The sequence below is a fragment of the Falco biarmicus genome, chromosome 6 (assembly GCF_023638135.1).
Source record: "Falco biarmicus isolate bFalBia1 chromosome 6, bFalBia1.pri, whole genome shotgun sequence".
Classification (NCBI taxonomy): Eukaryota; Metazoa; Chordata; class Aves; order Falconiformes; family Falconidae; genus Falco; species Falco biarmicus.
The window spans coordinates 34,724,513-34,742,187 of NC_079293.1; the positions used below are offsets into that span (position 1 = coordinate 34,724,513).

Sequence of the window (17,675 nt, forward strand, 5' to 3'; positions counted from 1 at the left end):
TTATCCAAACCCAGTAATAGTTTGAGTGACTTTATTAATGATAACATTGAACATGTTGTTTAAAGTCTTTGCTCACAATTAGCTAGACCAAAGAAAGGGACAGGCAGTAGATGCATGTATAAACCCATTTTCTGTAAAATAAATACGTAAATGACCTCAGCTGCAGAGAAGAGATTATCTGTTGTGGCTCATGTATGCAATCTGTCTCCTGTGAGTTAAGAAACTGGTGTTTAGGTTGGAGTCCAGCTCCAAATTCTTCACCATAAACACTGCGCAAACACTCATCAAGCTTCCTGATGGGACAAACCTCACTAATCCAGACGCTCTATAGCTCGTTCAAAGCAGCAAACATGGAGCTGGAGGGAGCAAGGGGAAACACTGATTATTTTGGAGTGGTATAATGGATAAAAATGCTTAAGTGAGTCAGGTGCCTACCACCCACTGATTTTCTCTGCACTTGGCAGATGCCTACATTGCATGTGAAATCTGGGGTTTGGCAAGTATTTTTGCAAATTTTGTACACATGAAGTAATGAAGAAGGTGAACTAGAGACTAAACAAGTTATCAAAATAAAGAATCAAGTTACATTTTACCATAAATGTCTTTATTTTTGTTACTGGATTTGTGTACTTTTTCATAAAAGGTATAGATCTAGCAAAACACTTGAACACGAGTCAGTCATTGAAGCTAGCAGGATTACTCGTGTGGTGAGAATTAAGCACAAATGTGAATGACAGAGATTAGGTGCTACTGCATACAGTCAATTCATTTGTGATAGGTTTCCCCACAATTCTAGAACAGTCTAAAACAGGCAAGACCACACTGTATTTTCGTGGTAAATTAGCACATTTGGACCACAAGCACTTTTGACACTCTTTGCCTGGTGTCACGGTGAACACCATGGGCTTCAGAGGAGCTAGATTCTCCTTGTTTGAGATCTGCCTCTCTGATGAAGTACAGCTGTGACAACTAGACCTGTGCTTTTCTGCAATGAAGAGAGCAGCAAATTTTCACATCTTAGCCTTACAGCAACAGCTTCTAGGAAGAAGGTAGCAACTGAATCAATATAGTTTTGATAATATTAGAGAAAATTCATTTAAGAAAATCATAAGGCATTATCCTGCAGTAGATCTGGTCATCACTGACCAGATGTAATCTCAGGTTAGGTCTTAATGCAGTCAGTAGGATCTACTGTAATGGATTAACATTTGTATAAAAGGCATACACAAGTCAAATACAAGTATTGCTAAATTAATTCCTCATACAAAGTATACGAATAATGCACTGTAAACAACTGCTTCTCATAGGTGCTTCAGTTTCCAGACTTTAATAGTTGCTTGTCATCTTTGGTTAATGCACGATCTTTTCTGTCCTCAGGGGATCCACTACAACAGCTGAACTTTTTACAGACTGAGTCCTTGCTTGATTACCTGATTCCACATACTTTGAAAAACAAATGCTTATTTCAACCAGATCAATGTGTAAACCAAAACAACCAAGTGAACTGTATTTTTTATGTTGCTAACATACAAACAGGTGCATATGTCTATATATACGTGTGCATATATATATCCACATATGTGAATGCCCCCACCTCACTCTGCCCCAGGGAGCACCTAGGCCAACAGATGTATTTGGCATCTGCTGTAAGGCCATCCAACAGGAACAACAGAAGATGCCAACATCTGTGGGCTATTTAAACACACACAGACTCGTTCAACTGTGGGTTCCTAAAGTGAGAACAAGAATTGTTTTGATCATGACTGAATATGGCCCTGTAAAAAGAAGAGAAGTCCCATGACTCTCCAATAAACAGAATCAGTTGCATGGGCACAGTCCTTTCACTTTGAACGTATCTGGCTCCTCCCCACGCGGCTGCAACTGCGGTCGCAGCACTTCTGCCTCAAGCATCAGTATCTGTTTATTATGTGGCAGTGTAATCTGAAAAGCCACTGGCTAGTCTCAAAAGCTAAACCAGTTTCTGATGCAAAGGTCACTTAAATCCACTGTCTGTCCGCAGGTTTGAAAACTAGTCCAAAATATCCAGGAAGTGAATTCTACTGCAAATTGCTCTAGATATTAGTGAAAGATTCAAGGGCGATTAAGAGAGAAGTGGAAGGTGTGTATGTAATTGTCTAAGAAAACCCAGGAATTAATTGGTCATTCTACATCACATTAAAACTGTTAATAAAACATGTAAGTTAGATAGCCAGTGCATCATCTAAATTCATCTGTTTGCAAGGGCAGGACTTCCCCTGACTATATTCTGTAGTGTTTCGCTTATTTATAAATGTCTCTATGAACTCCACAGGGACACTACTTCACAGGTTCAAGGCTAGAAAGCTTTTCCTGATTACACTTGGCTCTGTTCCTTTCACTTACATTATTTTTCATTTCTAGCTATTGCCTGTAACTTCTTCTGTTATCACAACTGGTAGGATGTCTTATTCTAGTTTTCTGCCACCTGTAAAGGAGAGGGATGAACAACTGTGAGGAACAGTCTACTTGTCCGCAATGCGCTATAGCAAGGATCTGGTTCTCAACAGTGACATTTCATGACATTTCATGGGTGCAATCACAGGAGAGCAACAGTCATCTTCTCATTGTGGGCTTATCTAATTTGTGGCTTGGCAGAAAAACTTATACTTCAGTCCTTAGGGCAAAGAACTGCAATTTAGGCATGCATCAAAACTGGTTTAATTCCTCAAAGTTGCTGAGCAAGTACTGTTCTCATGGACTTCATTAGGAGAGCTAGGCCGCCTATAAGTAGTTATATATGGATTCTGAAATCTATTTTAACCTTTTAATACTGGCACTTTTGACAAGTGTCCTTTACTTTCTCTACAGTTAATCAAAATATAAAACAGTTGGCAATATTCCAGACAAGAGCTCTGTATGTGTTCACTGAGTGGCCACAGTTACCTTATGGGTATTTTTAATACCCTGTGGAGTCCAGGCAGCACCCTAAACCTCTTCTGAGACTTTGGAGAGACTGCACACCTCATCTACACACCTCTCTTGCACTCATCCTGAACTCAGCCTGACCTTTGATTGATCACCAACCCCCTCTGGCCTGGAGGATACACTGTTAGGGTTGTCCTGGAGCCTTGGGCTGTTCTGGCTGTCACGCACCAGGGTTACATGGACGGATGAGACATATGGAGAGGGTCAGGTCTTTCACAACATACCAGGATCCATTGTCAGGATCCGTCCCCAGGGAGATTTTTATCCGTACAGAGTAGCCTGGTATTTCTTTCCAAGGCAAGCCAGCTGGGATGCCCTAAACACATCCCTGGCAGTTTCCCAGCAGATGAGTGAGGTGACAGTAACTCAGGTACACTTGTAGCCAGTGAATCTAGTACCAGTGTTGTCTAGAGTGCTAGCAGACAATAAATATTCCACCCTCTGCCAAGTCCTGCAGAGTCCTCAAGATGCAGGATGAAGGTACATCACCACTGAATCAATAAAACTATACTTTGGACCAGCCAGTCTCTCTTCAGCTTTCTCTAAAACATGTCAATAGAAAACAAGCCATAATCTATAATAAACAGAAAAAAATAGGACAGACTCTCTCACAAAAAATTACATGTTCACAAAATAATTACATAGTTTTCTTGTTGATCACTGAATCTATGTTTATAATTTGGTCAGATCATCCTGTAACCAGTCTGTAATCATGGCAGCCATCTCCTTGCTGGCATCCAGCACAAAGGCATGGCGGAGCCCTTTCTCACAAAGTCGAATGTCCCCATCTGGAAAATCCATTTTGATCTCATCGTAGTAGTGCTGTGGACACCAGCTGTCTCCAGTTCCATAGTAGAAGATCAGCTAGAAATCAAAGCATATCATCAAATCATTAATTTGAAAAGTTACTGATGAAGCAACCAATATCCAAACAAAGAGCACTGAATTATTTGGAAATAAGTGATGCTCCATGACTCAAGATATACAACGCGGAATAGCAAACTGGTAGTTCTTGGTTGTTTCCAAGCCTGCAATTACGATGAAGCCAATTAATTGCTCTTTGACTCATTTTCTTCATCTGTAAAACTGTGAAACACAATACAGGCTTAACTCTGAAAACAAGAGATCTGCTGATGGAATTTTGGCTGTCTTAAAAAATTGATTATGGATCAAAACTTTTCGCTGTCCATGGAGTCCACCCCTAACAAGCAAGCTGCTGTGTTTTCCCTACCTATTAGCTGTTTTCTGTGTTAGCTTTCTAGCTATTTAATCAAATAGCAAAATTACCAGTAAACTTGATGCTATGTCTCAGTTGAAGGGGCTAACCATTATGGCTTGCTTCTGGACATAAACTAAAAGAAAGTAGGAGGTTACTCCACATTTGCGAGTAGCTTAGTCTTACTGGCATCTGTTAGGTATGATCTCAAACCACCTGCCTGGTTGGGGCCTTAGGTGGAGTAGGATCTATTTTTCTTAACGTCGGTGTTAGATTCACTTGCCCATGTTAGAATAACAGCAATTATGGTCATTCTGAGAAGCAAAACTTTTTTTGCTTGGAGAGTTTTATATTCATAGAATCTTAGAAACACAGAAACATAGAATACTTTGGGTTGGAAAGGACCTTGAAAGGTCATCTAGTCCAACCCCCTGCAATGAGCAGGGACATCTTCAACTAGATCAGGTTGCTCAGAGCCCCGTCCAACCTGACGCTGAGTGTTTCCAGGGATGGGGCATCCACAGCTTCTTTGGGCAACCTGTGCCAGTGTTTCACCACCCTCATCATAAAAAATGTCTTCCTTATATCTAGTTTGAATCTACCCTCTTTTAGTTTAAAACCATTTCCCCTTGTCCTACTGCTGCAGGCCCTGTTAGAAAGTTTGTCCCCATCTTTCTTCTAAGTCTCCTCTAAGTACTGAAAGGCTGCAGTAAGGTCTCCCTAGAGTCTTCTCCAGGCTGAACAACCCCAACTTTATTCTCTCTTTGTGAAGTGCTGCCCATATAAAGCATAGGCACCTCCTGGAAATCAATGAGCAATTTTCTTTTGTGTTGTAATGTGGAACTAAATTTCTATCAAAGTCCATTTTGTTTTGATCTTGCCCTAATAGCCTTGTTCAATGACATACATGAAGCAGGTGCTACAGGGACCACCTAAACACAAAAGTCATAAATTCCAGGCAAATACCACATTCAGTGAAGTGTTTTTTCTTTCTGTTAGAAACACTGAATGTCACTCTTTCCCAAGTCATCATTTCCCCCTGTTTTCATCTCAACTTTGCATGCTGTAACTATGTTTTTCAATTTTTATAAAGTATTTGAAGAGAGAGTGGTTGTCTGGGAGAGAGTAAAAACCTATGGATTTAAAACTACACAGGAACAAGATTAATGACAAGGATTCTTTATACTGAAATATCTGAATGCAGGTACCAGAAGGATGTTGACTGCTCAACATATCACACACATAGCTTGGTCCAATTCCATTACTCTCATTTGTTTCGTATTTCATTTCTGTACTTCAGTGAATAATTGAGCAATGCTAACATAAATTAGGGGACAAGAAGTTTTCCTTTCATCACAAAAATCTTCAATTCCATCATTTTTGTAGCCATGTGGAACATAAAGAAATGCACCCACTGGGGCAGAGGTGGGCGAAGAGCCCAGACTGCATTTCACAAAATGTTACAAGTTTTTGTCTAACTCACTTTTCCCTTGTTGAAGCATACAAAAATCTTGGACATTATTACTGGCTGCATTCAAAATACATCTCAGTTGCACAGACACCAACCCAAGTTATACTTCTATGTATATGTAAAACATAGAACATAAAGCATCCCATGTTAACAAACTTTATTGGTTTCCTTTGTCACTCACTAATTGCTGGAAACAAGGTATGTCGTTTGCTTTAGCAGAACATTTCTTTTGATCTCGCCCTCGATTCATAAATCACAGGATGTCACAATTCTTCAAAAATTCTTCAAAAAAGCCAACATAAAATGGCCAGCTGCATTAAGGCTTTCTGAAAGCCAAACATCTGACCAAATTATGTTTAACTCTGGGCTCCGTTACCAACAAATACAAAAATAAAGACCATGAAACTGAGAAGAAAAGAAATGGAACAACTCCAGTTTAATGGAGTAGTCCATGACATTTTCATAGGCTAGTCATAGAGTCTCATCACATGGTCATTTAGAAAAAGATGAAAAGTCATTTACACTTACAAAGGTGGATAAAATACTTGGCTTAGTCTGCATGAGCTGCAAAATGGGCTGTTCTCCAGGTAAGGTTGTAAACTTGAGAACTCACAGATTTGGAAATGCCTAAATAAAAGATTTATGTGCATTCTTAGCTTGCCTCCGGTATATTTGCATTGCGGTTTCATCTTTCACTGCATGATCCAAAGGATCGTTGACTCATTCAATCCACCGACAGGATGATGTTCAGCTGATTAGCTGCTATTTGATGATAGTATTTTTCGTTTAAAATTCTGTGTGTGGTCTGGAGATTTATTTACTACGTATTTCATGGTTTACAGACAGAATTTATTTTCTTATGTGCATTCCTCTGGCACACACCACTAGAGGATTTGCATGCTCGCATTTATTGATTTAGTTTTGCAACACCTTAGTGGCCATTACTATCTCCGTTTTGCAGACAGGGAGAGCAGAAATCAATGTCGAACTACATACATTAATCTGAAAGTATGTCGTGTAGTCTGAAACACCTACAGCTGGTTTTCCAGTGTGTATAGCATTACACAGTATTGACTACGCTCAAGGGATAGCACCCTGGACTTCATTTGCGGTGCTCTGAAACACTGTCTATCTGTCTGTAAAACAGATTTCAAGGTCACTCAGAAAAGTGATGACAAACTGTGACCATCCATGAAAAATGTTAATGACTTCACAAAGTTCATTCTTGGATATGAAGCTGAGGTGCCTCTACCATGAAGCTATCCATTTTTACTTCATATAGTTCCCTGTTTCTTTAGACAGGCATTTCACTGTTTCTGCCACAAATAAGGTAGGAGTGCTACACCCTGCCGTCTCCTTCATTGCACAGCTCTTTTGGTTAATGAAAGAGGAAAAAGGAAAAGCGATGTTTTAATGAAAGAAATTATGTATGCTTTTATGCATACATAAAAGGTGTCTGAATTAGGATCGGTGCTCTGTAACTTTGAAATGCTTGGTAATGCCGTATCAACTGGTTTTAGCAGAGCTTGTGTATACAGTCTGTTAGACTTCAAGGAGGTAAACCAAGAACCAGGTATTTCACATGTGACACCTAAATATATTGGCAACAGTGTTAGCACCTACAATTCTACTGCTTTAGGCCTCTGTCCCTCAAAAGTAATGGTGTAATTGAAAGAAGCAGCACTGTCAGCTACTGGCCAAAACATGGGACACCCTCCTGCTGGGTGTCACACTGGGGGTGTCCAGTAAAGAAACTGGTGATTTAGTTTGGATCTATTGTGTGTTTTTGAAGCAAATGTCATGTTTGTCCAGATTTACCATGCCTTGGTTCACATTGTGGAGTAGTCTCAGAGTGTTTGAACTCCTTTCAACTGAAACTAAGGCAAAGATGCTCTTCAGGATCACACTTTGTGAACTCCAGTCACTAATGGACATTTGGTCCATGGGTAAGACAACTGCTGGCTAAAGTAATAACCCTCTGAGATGCCTATACTGGGAACATCAGGGCCTCACCACTTGCTATTTATCTCTACGAATTCTCTTCTATTGTGCTGCTCCTGTTTTTAAGGCAAATGTAGCTAAAGGCACCTGTTGAGAACAGAAACAATAAGATTCTTGGAAACGTAGGTTCCATTCCAAGCAGAAAAGGGCAGAATATTTACCAGCTACTGGCCTTGCTGTCCAGTCATTTTCCCCGTCTTTCAAAGTATGACTTCTGCTTTGTCTCCTTCTGGTCTCAGGACTACTCTATCACTCTTTGGCTCATTGTTTCAGCTCTATTCTCCTTACCTAGTAATTTCCAATGTCCACTACTTCTGCTTCTTATTCTTGTCCCACATTCTTGCTCTGCCAAGTCTAGATTTTAGTCTTCTGGTTTCTCCATCCCATTCTGAGTCTCAGTTTTGACCCTAGTTGCTTTCCCCCCCAAGCGATTCTCCACTTTTTTAGCAGTCTAAAAAAGTTCTTTTTTAGCAGCAGAACCTCTGTTCCCAGCCCTACTCCTCAAATATCTCTGAAACTATCAGTCATTCCTAGTGTCAGGGTTGGTTTCAGTTCAGCATAAATCCTTCTAAATACAGGTAACTGCACTGCAGTGTTTACATGTTTACCAGGCATCCAAATTCCCAGCACACAGTCAGGAAAGATAAACTCAATAAAGCCATCAGTGCTTAGAAGGCTATTCAGTTGAAACAGCAGGTGTCTACTGTAAGCTGCACTTCAGGCTCCACTAAGACCTCTGTTGCCTAAGTGTAGGTACCTACTGCCATCTAAGATGCTCTGGATATCCGAGGCACCTGCACATGACTGACAGGTATGACAGGCAGAATTTATAGGAGACCCACAACTTTCCGGCAAAACAGCTGGAGGCCAGATGGGGGTATCTCACAGTGCCCCAAATCAAATCAGATGTCCGTGTTTAAGGGCCAAATTCCACCTTGACTTCTTCAATAGAGTTCTATTGACTCTAATGGGGTCATCCACACCTCTAATGCTTACTGCACCTGTAGATTCCTACAAGTAAACTCATAAAGCATGATCCAGGTGCCACACATAAACACTTGGTAGTGTTAGGTTAATGGTTGGACTTGATGATCTTAAGGGTCTTCTCCAACCTATGATCTCATGCAACTTAAGACTGATATGCTAGTGTATCCTGTTTGGTCTCCACTGCTGCTACAGGCAGCTTGTGTGTCTTGTGCCAGTCTTGGCTTGGGTAGATCAAATCCACCACCTCATACAGCACCACAAGCCTACCTCTGGCCAAGCAAACAGAGCCTTTGGTTTTTCCTGCTGCCTCCTCCTCCTCTCTGTTCACCCCTCACTCACTAGCTCCCTCTGTATTACCTCAGCACTGGAATGAATATCTTCCTTCTCCAAGACAAGAATTCTTACCATAAGAAAACAATGCATTTTGCCCTGATCCTTATTTGTAGACATTGTGGAACCCTTTGGATTGAAATAAAAAATAAACAGTCAAGGAAGGATAGACACTTGTGTCATATATGCAACTAATGTTTGGGTACATTATAACGAACTAATTTTATAACAGGAAGACGTGGGGAAACTTATTTGATGCTTGCAGCTATTTTATCCGCTTATTTCATGTGCAGATGTTGGTGTGTGCATTCTGTGTGTCTCTGTGCATATGCCTGTAAATCTAAAACTTTAAGATACATGTTTCTTAATTACAAACTGCCAACAGTTTGTTCAGAATTGTTTTCAAAATGCTTCCCTATTAATGGTTTATGCAATAAAATCTAAAAGCAGGACTTCAATTACGGTGAAATTTTCAGTGATCCAGATGGTGGTACAAGGCCTATGAAACCTGACAGATACTTGGCTGTCATTTGTGGCATTGAATTTCTTCCTTTGAATGACAAAATGTCTGTGCTTTTTGCCTATGCCATACACAGACACAAAATATAGAGATGTTAGGATGATACCTATTTTCCTAACATACTAAGACAGGTTCATTTTAGACATATTTAAGCAAAAGTTTCCAAGACCCAAATGTTCTCATCCTCATTTTAAGATCAGGAGTTTTGCTATTGCAGCACGCAGACAGGTATAGTTAATGAACCATGTGCAACCAGAGGCACATGGGAACTTCATTAATGGTTGGGAACACTGGCATGCGCTATATGATTTGCATGGATCTGTAAAGTACGTATTTTCCTGTGGACTGTGCATAGCTGTAAAGAGATCCTGAGTCAGCACAACCACTGTACCAGCAATGGAAAACTGATGCCAACCTAAGCATTCAAAAATGGTGAGTCAGGCTCCCAAAATAATGAGACAAGCTTAAAAATAAACAGATTTACAAAACAAGAAATAGAACATTCTTTTTTTCTTCTGGGCTTAAACTTTTCAATATTTGCATTTTTTAAGCTTTCTGCCATGAGGGCGAGAGTATTATTTTTTGTTCTTTTGCAATATTGAATGCTGAGATTGAATCCAGGTATTCCCCACTCAGAAAGGAAATGGCAGCTACCACTGGAGACAACAAGAACTTTATATATGATTCCTAATGCAATACCCTGCTTGTTATGAGTGACAAATACATTCCTCTTTCAGGATCTGATGGCGAGGGCACAGTGAAAGGGATGTGGGTTATCTTTGGCTGGCTATTTCAATACTGTGTTTGAAATAGTTGTGCAATTTCTAAGTTTCAAACGGTTGTAAAATAACAGCAATGTGTAAGCTGTTTTACCATTACATTGCTCAGAAGTATTTTCAGCCTTAGCTTCTGTAAAATAAAACACAAGTCAGAATAGGGCTCTGTCAGCCTAGTACCCTGTAATATGGTATGTGTACTCAGACACTGCACAATGATGGCAGCTGCTAAGTAAACATCAGAAGAATCTGAGATTTGTATCAACAGGATGTTTACATTTTAAAGAGTTTCTAAGAAAATAATAAAGATTTCCTGCAGTTGACTCCATTGGCACTTGTTTTAGTATGTATGACAGTTCACAGAAGTATAAATTACAAAGAGATTTCATTTATGCCTCTTCTGTAGCTGCCATAGGTCAACACTGAAAAACAAATCAAAAAAGTTAAAAAATATTAATTGACTTTCCTTTATCTCGCTGGAATTTGGTACATGTTATAACAACTTTAGGATCTTATTACATGGGCAGGCACTACTCCAGCTTATGGCAAAGAGTGAAGGACTGATCTCTGTGGATATAAACTAGCGGCACAAGTGCAATGGCAAGCAAGACTGTACCAGTGACCTTGCTGAAATCTTTGTCTCTCATACATTAACTTCTTATCAGTATTAATCCCACATGCATTCACTAGTTAAAACAGCAGCTTCTCTCTGGGTGACATCTCTCAACAGTAACCAGCTTCATTTACTCTTGGATGAAAATTAGTTTAAAAGGCATTAGCCCAGAATTAATTTCAATTTCAATCATGGTTTATAGAAAATGACTTAGCTTTTCTGGAATTATGAAAGCATCTCCACCTTATCCTGCAAAAATAATAATATAAATGACATGGGAACAGACTGGTTTGGGACACACTTTTTTTTCGGACTTGCTTCAGTTATACTTTGGCTTTACAAATCTGTTTCTGGGATGAATTCAAAGAGCTAGCATTGCCCTAGGAAGCCCTAAATGCTGTGGGATCTGGTTCTCCGAGGCACCATCTCTCTCCCCTTGTGATCCTGCTGTGGTTGAGATCAGCGTGTTTGATGGCAAGGTCTTTGGAACATGCTTCTCATCTTGCTTTACCAGAACTGCGATTTCTCAACTTTCCAAGGGCACTGTGAACCCAACCTTTTTCTGCTGGACTGTTTTGAGAAGAGGCAGTTGACAATCTGCTGTACACAACGTTATTTTTAAATACTAACCTGCAGGGGTTGTAGTAAGGTGTAATAGGTAGTTCAGGTATTTGTGGTGGTTTTAATGTAAGGAACGTGGTCAGTTTTGTTAAACCAACAGAAATAATAAACAAAACTAGCTTCTCTGCCTGGAAAGAGAGGGCAGAATTTACTTTCAGAGCAATTAAGATGCATTATTCCTCTCCCCAGTGGAAGGTATGGTGTTCCACCAAACAGGCACATGCAGGCTCCCCATTTTCATGCGTTTGTTAGTGTTAACTGCAAATATGGTAAATTGAGGAAGGGGTAGGGTTCCCCTTTAACTTTGTTGCCGTTTGTTAGCAATGCTGCTGGCTCCTCTGCATATAGATCCAAGCAATCAAGAGAGGCCATTTCTATTTCCACTTTCTCAGAGATAATGAAGGGTCAAATTCAATGCAAAGTAAAAATGTGCTTTAAAAAGGATGTACAGGGTTTATCAACAAACCAGGGTGATTAACTTATTTATATTATCTATGTTACTTTTCAAGACTTAAAAGTGATTTGAGGGTATATATTTAGATGTGCCAGGAACATGAGTAGTTTAGAAGTCAAGTGTGTATAAATACCAAAATAAAAACAAACAGACCTGAAACCATTATTTAAGCAATACTGTTACCAGGCCAGATTCTTTCAACCATATTTACTGCAAACAGTATTTCCTTCTGAATATAAGCCTGATTCTACATTCAGTGAGACTTTATCTAAGGTGAATCAGTCAGATCTTTCTTGCAACAGCAGGATCAGCATCTGGCCACAATGACATAAATTTTGTTCACTGCTGTGCAATGAGCTCTGTGGCAAAGGGAGGGAAAGTAAGCAGTAAAGGAGTAGTACAGGTCAGACAGTAACTTCTTAAGTATTCTTCAGAAAGCTGGGGAAATATTGCTGTCTTTTCTCGTTGCATGTAGCACACACCTCATACCCATTGCAAAAATCCTAGGAATTCATGTCATCACTTCTTTATTAGAATACCACACAGCATGAACGATGGTAACAGGAGCTCAGTCACTTTGTATATTGTGGTACATTGAACTTTTTGAATGCTCACTGGGATCCTTTTCCACTGAGGAGAGGAACTGCTGATCGCTGATTAGGCATTCTGGGTGCTTCAAAGAGAAGGTTGTTCTTGTGGTCAAATGACACAGGCACCAAAATCGCCAAGCACATGTGCAACTTCCCTAACTTCAACTCTGTAACTCCAGGGAGCGCAGGCCAAAAAGGATGTGAGACCAGCCAAAAAAGAGGTGTTCTTGGCTCGAGAGAGCACTTTGCACCTATTCAGAAAGAGTGTTTGGAAGTTTTTTCACAAACGTAGGCAAGCAACTCAGTCTGTGGGCAGGCAAAGTATTTGTAGTATTCTTTTAACCACTTATCTTAGATCATGCTCCTGTCGCTGGGAATAATTACTAAACCCCTGTGGATGTCTACAGAGACTCAACCAAAAACAGCAGGCAACATCGAAACAGCTGCTTCAGGGATGAAAATAATTCTTGGTTGCTCAGTCTTAAAAATTTTCTCTAGAAAAGGCAATTTTTCAAAAGAAAAACCTAGCACTTTTCTGTGGAAAGGTAATCCTTCATTTTTGCAATTTTTACTCTAAAACTCTGCATACCACTGTGTAGTTGATACTCTTGGAGAACACCTTTTCTGTGGTATTACTGGTGTGATATAAACTTGTATTATTTTTAATTCTAAATACACCATTGAAATAAGCAGGAAGTGTTAAACATATACTTCATTCATTTAATTTTTTCAAAAGTGAATTTCTTCCCCACTTAACCATCTATATAGGGGTGGCCATAAGCCACCCACAATACAGACTTCCTCAAACTAAGTGAAAAAAGGTTCATGTGTCCATAAACTTCGAGTTTATACTTCTTCCTATTTGATTAAAATTTATTTTTCTCAGACAACAGATTTTTTTTTCATTTTTGTATCTCTAATTCAGATGTTTCATGTCTTTTTCCTTATATAATTGATGTATCTGCTACACCAGACCACTGGCAAAACTAAATTCAAGGAATGTATAAACATTTTTGGGTTTAAAATACTAACCAAAAGAACATGATTTTCAGTTGTTGAAGGAGATGATTTATGGTCTTAAGAAATTATGAATGACTACAGAAAATTCACTGCCAAACTGATTCAAGACCTCCTGAAGTCTGTGGAAACTCTTCTATTGATTTAGATGGGCTTTGGAGCAGATCCTACAATTAAAAATAGAACTACTGTGTATTACACAGGGAGTAACGAACAAAATGTATCTCAACAAATACAAAATCTGAGGGGTGATTTTTTTAAACAAAATTTCCTCTATAAGGAACCTAGTTTTACCCTTAAATGCAGTACCTTCTTGATTACAATGGGTTTATAAGCTCACTTGACAGGAAAAGTCAATGAAGCTAAATCTTAAAGTAAAGCAATGAATGTGGCATGATGCAGACTTAAAAAGTTAAGTGCTGCAGAGAGCCTCTATATGGAAATATCATTGTCCATCACAGGCATGCTAGTCAATGCACAACATAACCATTTTCCCCTTCCTTTTTTAATTTTTATTCTATTTGTAATAGCTCCATGATGCTCAGTGCTGATCCATCTTTTAAGAATACAGAATTACATCCACTTCCTTTTGTGCAAGAATTACAATAAACTTCCTCTAGTATAGTAGTATCTTTGCCTCCAGTTTCTGTTAGGAAAGGGAGTTGGTGTTATTATAGTGAAAGAACGTAGCTCAGCTGGCTTAGACACAACCAGCTAATGATAATTAACTGTCAAAGCTGAGTAAATCTTCTATCAGCATCCCCTACCTTATTTGTTTGGATTTTGTGATTTATCACAACTGCCTGTGTCATTGTAATAAGATGTCTACATTCATGTACTGCTTGATCCAGATGAATAGCTTTAGAACCAATATTTTAAATGCCCTTTCATACATTACTTTGTTAGAAGACAGGTCTCCATCCTCCTTATACAGTTACACTCCTATTTAACGTGCGCGACTTCTGCCTTAAGAAGATTATAAATGAAATACCTCTCAGTTATCCAAACAATATTCCAGCTCCCATTCTTTCAACATAAATCTGAGCAATTAGCATTGTTAGGCTAAGAATCTGGGGCCTGGAGATAAAATTTCTCCTGGTCCCTAACTAGTAATATTTACAGTTAAACCTGGGCATGGAAAGATCGGAATAATTTAGTGTCTCTTCTTCTTTCTTCTTCAGATCACAGAATGCAAATAAGATCCAGAAATAACTTTTCTATTCCACAGCAGTTGGCAAAGTCAGGTGTTAAGATTGGCTTTTAGCATACGATCACAGTGCCTACTAAACAGTATAAATTTTTTGAAGTGACAGCTTGCCAGTTCTATAGCAACTTGGACTATAGTTCCTGTTTTTATAAACTTCCAACCTTCATAAGTTAAGCCCATTTTTATTGTCAATACACTTCAAATTTAACATAATGCCAACTCAAAATTTTTTCCTTAATTCTTACGTTCCCAGAAATTACTAGGAAGATGAAAAAAGAGAAGCCTTTAGCTTCATTTTTAGACCTGCTTTTTCTTCAGTTTGCCAACTGCTTATAAACTTGCTTTAGCTTCTTGTTTTCTTGAGTATGTTTGCCACTTTAAAAGTATGAGGACATACATACAAAAGTATGAAGAATCAATAAAAGAAAGTTAACACAGGTTTAAAAAAGCTCCTGCCTGCCGAGGGCATGCTTACATTGACAGAGTCAACAAAAGCACAGATGAAGCAGACTAGGACACCTGCAAACTCTTACTGTTGGCTATAGGCCTTCATTCAGTACAAGAAACAAGTATTTTTGTAATGTGAAGCATCTGAGTAAACCACTTGAAGTCACTGGAGCTGCAGCTGAATGTCACCACTATTGTCCTCATCCAACAAAGCTTTTATGCTTAACTTCAAGCACATGTGCTTGCGATTAAGATTTCAAAAAGCACCTGAAGTCCCGCTCCTGTACTCTTCTCCTCTGTACCCTGACTAACACAGTAACCTGCCGTCTTACCCTCAGTTTCAGGGCACTAACAGGCCTTATCAGCCTTGCCTGGGACCCTGATCCATACTCCCTGCCTACATCTCTGTCCTTCGCCTTTAGTCTCTGCCTCTCAAGTACTGTCGTAGGAGTATGTGTCTCTGGCCCTGCCTCTGTCCCTGTGTCCTAGATTGACATCGGACCTACGTTGTACATAGCTTGTCACCTGGATGGATCCTACCTTGTAACCTGCCTTCCGTCATGGCCGTGCCTCCTGGATGGACTCTGGACCTACATTGTTGCCTTGTCTCCAGTTCTGTCCCTGGCCCTGTCTCTTTTTGCTCCTGACTGGATTCTCTGGAGGGATGCTGGACCTGGTTTATTGTTTTCCCTTGTCTGGGACAGTTGAAAGACTCTGTTACCCTGCCCTGCTCCAGTACTGTGGGACTGGACCCTGTTTGGTGAGGGCACTACTTGTGCTGGGGTCACCCTTGGGAAACAGGCAGACCCTACAGCTCACAGACTCTTAGAGGGGTCATTCTGTCAGTAAGATCAACCATTTCCCTTCAGTTTATTGGGCTTTGGATCAACCCATGGAAAGTGAGAAATGAGAATATTTTCAGTCTACAAGATCAGCCCTTCAGTTTCTTCACTGAGATTCCCCCAGAAGTGCAGGAGAATTTTGAATGAACTGCAATAAAAATGTGAAAAAACAGGAATGCCTAGTGCCCTGTAGTGTTTCTTGTTCCTGTGTGTTATTTCAGCTCCTTTAAAAAAACCTGAACTGAAACATCTGAACATAACTTTCAAAGTGCAGAGAAGGCAAATGGGATAAGTAAAAAACAGATCCATTTTCAGCCAAAAAAAGAAAGACTGATTCATGAAGTGAACTTTGTACCATATCTATTTACAAGGCACAAAGTAATCTTACAGAGATCTAGGACCTCTGTCCCAGAAAATTTCATTCTCCAAGGAAAATCTCTGCCAGTGCTAAGTGCTGGAATCATTCTTCCAGCAAAAAGACAAGGATGATACAAAAAAATAGAGAGAAGAAAGGGGACACAGTGAAATGATATGGTTGTACTGTTTATCTACTCACAGAAGCTACACCAATAGTAGCTTATTAAATGTGACAGTTTTCTGGCTCATAAGCCATCTGGGATGGCCTGACAATGGCCACACTACTAAATTCTCTTGGCCTCCAAAACAGAGTGACCACATCAAAACTCCAGTCAGGAACAGTTCCGGACCTGTGCCAACCCCTGAACCATGCCTGGGAACTGACTGGGTGAATGCTATTGGTCCAGACTGAAACTGTACCAGCATCTCTTTCAACAATAAATCCACACAGACAAGAAAGTTCAGTGCAGGAGAAAGGTCGCAAAAACTACTTCATTTACTTGTACAGCGGTAGCTCCAGTGTCCGAGGAACACACTTGCTGTGCCTTTCCCTTACACTACAGTTGAGTGGCTGAAACAGTGGAGTCATAATAATTTTGCTGACTCCTCTCTATTGTTTTGATACCACGGAAAAATCAAGCCTGCAAAATCCCATGATATTAACTGACACCACACAGCACAGATGGTACATGTTCTGCTTGACTGGACCAGCAGCAAAGTCAGAAGATCTGGTCAATCAGCCTGCACTCACGTCCTGGCTGACCATCTGTCTGTCTGATCAGAACCCAGGTAACTACCGGCCTCACTGAGAACGACACCTCAGGCTCAGCAAACACAGACTGTTTCTCCTCCACCAAGGAAAAAATACCAGATGGGATACTACATCTGACAGTGGTGAATGCTACATCTACAAAGATGTGGTTCCATGACATTTTAATGACCAGTGATGCCTTTCATGGCTTCTCCAAAGTCAACGGCATGACACTCACGTAACAGCAAAAGCAAGCCTGCTGAAATTCTGGTTTTGCACAAATATAACATTGCCTCATGTATGTGGGCTTCCCATGAAAACTCTGAGGATTAAATAGTTACCTTCTTTAAATTTTGCTTTATGGTTGTACTGTCTCTCTCCACAACCTTCATCATTTCTTGACTTGCCATATACAAGATGTTGGCTGCAGAAAAAGAAACAAGCAATAATATAAGTACACAGCAAATCTTTTAGAAAAAACAATACATGCCCAACCCTGCAAAAAAGTAAG

At 39.8% G+C, this 17,675-nt stretch overlaps 1 protein-coding gene across 4 annotated transcripts in view; it reads right to left on the reverse strand.

The window, feature by feature from the left end:
• Positions 1-582: 582 nt before the first annotated feature.
• LDAH (lipid droplet associated hydrolase) overlaps positions 583-17,675 on the reverse strand; it is a 124,621-nt gene continuing 107,528 nt past the window's right edge. For 3 of the 4 annotated variants that reach the window (XM_056343110.1, XM_056343108.1, XM_056343111.1), the window contains 2 exons: positions 17,506-17,588; positions 583-3,828 (listed from right to left, as the gene is read on the reverse strand). In XM_056343110.1, the coding sequence (XP_056199085.1) occupies positions 3,637-3,828; positions 17,506-17,588 (275 nt within the window). In that variant the 3' untranslated portion in view covers positions 583-3,636. The other variant, XM_056343112.1, reaches the window with a different exon arrangement.